General features: G+C 38.0%; 1 protein-coding gene across 2 annotated transcripts in view; it reads right to left on the reverse strand.

Moving 5' to 3' along the window:
• Positions 1 to 5,238, reverse strand: part of nadsyn1 (NAD synthetase 1) — a 27,572-nt gene that overhangs the window by 17,024 nt on the left and 5,310 nt on the right. The window contains exons 1-8 of one of the 2 annotated variants that reach the window (XM_015023866.1): positions 4,548 to 4,617; positions 3,762 to 3,822; positions 3,158 to 3,274; positions 1,955 to 2,008; positions 1,742 to 1,831; positions 825 to 876; positions 583 to 671; positions 183 to 300 (exon numbers count right to left, since the gene is read on the reverse strand). In XM_015023866.1, the coding sequence (XP_014879352.1) occupies positions 183 to 300; positions 583 to 671; positions 825 to 876; positions 1,742 to 1,831; positions 1,955 to 2,008; positions 3,158 to 3,274; positions 3,762 to 3,822; positions 4,548 to 4,602 (636 nt within the window). In that variant the 5' untranslated portion in view covers positions 4,603 to 4,617. Of the gene's footprint in view, positions 1 to 182; positions 301 to 582; positions 672 to 824; positions 877 to 1,741; positions 1,832 to 1,954; positions 2,009 to 3,157; positions 3,275 to 3,761; positions 3,823 to 4,547; positions 4,618 to 5,238 lie in introns of those variants that run through there. The other variant, XM_015023867.1, reaches the window with a different exon arrangement.

A 5,238-nucleotide genomic window follows, 5' to 3' on the forward strand; every position in this document is an offset into this window, starting at 1 on the left:
GAAGGGTTCAGTGAATGTGCATATGAAACTGGTGGGTTCGGTACCTCAAAAAAGGTTAAGAACCACTAACCTTTTTCTAATGTCTATGTTTTTAGGTCAGTGAGATGAAATGTATTACTACATTCAATCTTTTCTATGTCAACAGGCAAGTTGTTGTTCCAGGTCTGCTGGGGAGTGACTACCTTGGTGGTGGCTGTCTTGATGAGGTTGACTCTTTGGTCGGCTTTACGGAGCTCATGGTGGCTGGCAGAAGAGTTGGTGAAGATTTCAACACCATCTAGCCCCATCTGAATATGAGGGCTGAGGAAACAATAACTGTATATCAGAGCTGGATATACTGTTAGCATGTCCTAACATGCTAACAGAATCAAGAAAAGTGAAAAAAATAAAACATCTTGAAGTGTTGCTCACTCGGTTTCTTCAGAATCACAAAAAAATTTATTTTACTAAAGTGAAAGTCAGATTAATAGCAAAAGCCTCTTTTCTTTTAATGTACATTTGAATTTCCAATCAAAATGTCTCCATTTGATCTAATTGAAGGAAGTGACCTGTGTGATTGTGTCTCTGTCTGAGCTGCTCTACCTGTTGGGATTCCAGAGCTCTGCACAGATTTCCGTGCCAATACTGGTGTCCTTAGTGGACAGCACACAATCCCCAAATGGGACAGTGTCCTGAGGAACCGAAGACAAACAGACACTGTTATGACAACTGCTCTGAGGACTCACCAGCCAGCTGGTAAATTAAAACAATATTCTTCAAAAACATTCTAGAAATGAAAGGATGAAATCATGAAGTAGATTACATCACCAGTCACAAGTCAGTACCTGGCCGGTTACTTCCTGGATCATTCTGGGCAGGAAATACTCTTCCACCTGTCTTAACACACAAGCTCACAGGATTAGATTTATGCATAAACTAAAATCATGGTGTGCGAGTAGAACAACAGGGTGAGATAGCTCCAGACACACAACGTTGGTCAATACAGCATCCTTAAGCTTTACTATATTTTTTTCTTTCTCTGGGTCACAGAAATAATGAAAAATCAATTTTTTCCTTACATCAGAGTTAAAAGCCTGTTTTTTTCAGAGAAGAGTAGCTTCACATTTCCACAAGGGAATAACACTAATGGCTTAAGAAACATTAATTTTTTATGGGGATATTGTTTTTGTCAATAGATTTTAAGGTACTGGATTTAAACAAAAATATGACAGAATAAAACATTGTATCAAACTTCCTACAGTAGGTACTATGAAAAGAAGCCATACTGATTACACAAGTTATGCTACTTTTGTGAGTCTAAGCAAATGATGTTTTACTGGCCAAAAGGTTTTAAAAGCAGCTGCATTAGCACAAGTGAACCACACTGGTTAAGTAGAACATCAAGACAACACAACAGACCACCGCAGTATAGTCTGAACTGACAATGATAAAGGTTGGTGCTATACATGGACAATGTGCCGCTCAAAAGTAGCTTTGTTACTATAGAAGTACTGCAGCAGTTTTTCATTCTGTTAAAGGAGAGTTTTCCTTTCCACCATTGCCACATGCTTCCTCAGTAAGTCAATGCATACTGTTGGCTTTCCTTAGAAAACTGAACCAACTGAATTAAATTTAACTGTGACCAACTGACCATCAATCTGTCTTTGTTTCATGAAGTGAATTGAGAGGCCATTTGTTGTGAATCAACACAAAAAAAAAACAACATATTGTGTTGAATAAATTGAATTTAGTAGAGACTAACCTTAACCGACTCCAAGGTGAGAACCAACGCATCTCTCTGTAGGTGCCAGAATTTGCCATCAACATCTTAGGTCTGATTAGCAGGATTTTTCTACAGGAAGCAAAAATAATGCAGATTTATAGTTTTTGCTACACAATGAAAAAATTTATCTAGCTCAAACAGGTGCCAAACATTCTAGACTGTAGTTGTGGTTGGACTAAACCTCTGACATACCTGTTCAGAAAGAGGACACGGCAGTTGTAGCGCACATTATGATGCATGATAGGCCTGAGAGAAAAACAAGAGAAAGTCACACGTGGGGCCTTGAAAATATATTCATAACTCTGAAAGTTAAACTCTTTTTTTCACTTCATAACTTCTGTGGAGCCGCATCAGTTCTGCAGTGGTCTGTGCTTTTTACGGTCTAATTAACTTTTTCTGCACCTTTATTTATTTCCGCAAGATAAAATGCCGGCTGCTCTGTTTAGATTATAAACAGGCTTAACATTGCATTCTCTTAACAGTAGTTTTCTCTGGTCTGTAATGGAGACTTGAATTAAACGTGCCATTTCAACCAAAGGTTTGAAATGCGCTTCCTAACCAAATGCTCCAAAGCGTTCAGTCCATAACTCTTCAACATGTCAGCTCCCAGTCAGAAAGATGCATTTAGTTCAGGATTTTTTTAATTGATTGATTTTAGTTGCCTCTACGATGAACTCTTTGCGTAAAGTCTGTAATGTCTGCCCGTGTGAACCAGTCAGGGTGTGAATTGACAAGGGTGTGTGTCGGATAGGCTTCAAATTTTCCCTTTGTTAAAAAAAATAACCGGTCAAATACGGAAAATATTCCGTTAATACGACCTCTGGTCTCCACTAAGTTTTCCTCCAGAAATGGAGGAAAACATTTTCCAGTATTCCATCTTCCCAGTGGAATACTGGAAAATGGTGTTTGATTTCATTCTTATTGCATTTATATATATAGTTTAAAAAATATGCTGAACAAAGAAGGAAGAACCGAGTTTTACAGATAAGTCTGTAAATGAATTACTGCACTTTCATTCTGTGTTCACAAAAGCTTTTGATAATAAATATTTCTTGTAGACTACTATAAATATGACTGCACTGCAGAGTGTTGCTCCTTTTGTTTGTAGCAACTGGGTCAAACACCGGCGTCATCTTGTGGCACAATGAGGGCAAGTCAAACCGCAAACAACCAAGACTGAATACACAGAAGGGGAGGAAGTTGTGAGCGATTTATCTGTGGTTTTGAATGAAGAAGCTAGATGGAGTGAAGAAGATAAAGCTGGTTCTACTGACGGACTGCAACCCTATTTTCTGAGCCATGTTATTCAGGAAGCAATACTGCATCGTTTCTGGGGAGGAAGAGTCCAACAGTTGAAGCGATTTTACATCTACTCTATTTCAAGATAACACTTACATTCCCACATCACAGATGATGTCCTGGGTAACCGGGGATTCCAGAAGAGTCTTCAGGGCCTGAAAGCTATGAAGCAGCGTGTCTGACTCATAGAAGTGGTCTGCACAGCCATACCCACTGTCAGATACACACCAGACAGAGAGAAAAGGGATTTTAGCAAAGTGAAGTAAAACCAAATCAAAACAGAAACTAAGCCCTCTGATTGGTCAGTATAAATTCATAGTTGTTTTTTTTTGATTGAAACACATAAAAACATGGACTGTGTTTGCTGTTTTGTGAAAAACTATAGAACTGATGCTACAACCACTCACAGAGCATAACATTTACTCCACAAAAGATCACTGCTGATAGCGTTGCTGCTTGACATTGAGTAGAAACGCTTGCTCAAGAGACTGGGAAACTCCTGTACCATGCTTAAAAATCTATTGTTTCAGCACACTAGCTTTTTGTTATCAAATAAAAATGGTTTGATACTATATGTGACATGTTGGTCATGTAAAGCATTAATTGCATTATAAAAGCAGGTGGATTAGGTGACTTCTTATCAATATAGAACATACTGTACTTAATGCAGAACTTGATGTTGGTTTGTTTTTCTTCCTACCATATCTCCAGCTCTGGACCCAGCCGATATTTGGCTCCATTTGCCTTTGCTACCTCGATACCTGCAGAAACACACACGGAGCAGGATGCATTACCGCCTTTAGATGTAGAAAAAAACCTGGTTGCCTATACTGTAATATTTCTGCACTAAAATAAATTCATCCAAAACTTTCTGATTTTTATGTGAAAATTGAAAAATTGAAAGCCACCGATCATCCTTTTGCTTCCACTTTTCCTGTTTGTGACCTAAAAATGCCAATAAGATCCATTAAAGATCTGGTTGTTACTTGACAGAATCAGAAAAAGTTCAAGGGGCATTGTCTTGTAAAACATTATACTGCAGAAATGTTCTAACTTAATCAGGGTGGAACAACACTCACACTTTAACAATACATACATCTATTTAAAGTAACAGCTTGGGATTTTTTTGCATCTCAACAAAGGGACACAAACAAAATTAAAACTAACTAAATTCAAAAAAGAACAATGTTAATATTTTATGACAATTGTTTTTTGAAGGGAACTAAGGGTGTTTTTGCTAGTTATTTTGTATTTTTGCCTTTTCGTAGATGACATAGATTGGGTCTTTCACACCAAACGTTTTTGGTTATAAAAGGAACCGTCTTTCCCACCGATCATCTATTATTTCTAATGTCATACCCACTAGAGTATGCTGTTGCTCCAGTACATCACAACTTGCTCATAGAACCAGGGACAGAAGCTGGGCTGAAATACATGCTTATATCTACTTATATCTAGTATGGTTGTGTGGAGTGCTGCTGCCTACCTACAACAGTCAACAGGCGAGAAGCGGGGTCACACAGGACAGGTCGCCAGTCCATCACAGGGCTACATAGACGGACAGTCTCTACACAGACTCCTATTTGCATTCTAACTCATTTTAAAAACTTTATCTTTCTTACCATCCAGTGTGGAAAAAAACATAGATTAACTTCTGACTCTGGATTAAACCCCACATGATTCCTTATTGTGACAGGTTCAAACATTGACCAAACTAATGTTTTATACCCTCCCCGCCAATCTAGTTCAGACTGTACAAAACCTGCTTCAACAGTAATAACAGTAAACAAATGGTCACATTCTTAATTTAACTCCATCCATGCTCTCATTTTCAGATATTTATTGGTGTTTCAATAGGGAAAAAACCTGACATTCACTCCATGCTGGTCTATTTCCCCCTCCACCTCACCATACAGACACACAACCTATTATTCATCTCTTCTCTGTTGGCAACAAACTGCGCTTGGACATTTTAAAATCATGGACCTTTCAAATGTGTGTCAGTTGGACACTGTGCTGACTGGTGGGGAAATTAAGAACTGCTGTTGCATAGTTGAAAACATTGTGCATATTCTTATGGAATATTTACTGCAGTACTGTGTATATATTTTGTATTTATTTTTGGGTTCTACGTATGTGGTGTTCACTTTAATTTTTCTTCTTTAAAATACATGGTA

This window comes from Poecilia latipinna, unplaced genomic scaffold (assembly GCF_001443285.1).
Source record: "Poecilia latipinna isolate Pla-1442-1.1 unplaced genomic scaffold, P_latipinna-1.0 Scaffold3434, whole genome shotgun sequence".
In the NCBI taxonomy this organism is placed as follows: Eukaryota; Metazoa; Chordata; class Actinopteri; order Cyprinodontiformes; family Poeciliidae; genus Poecilia; species Poecilia latipinna.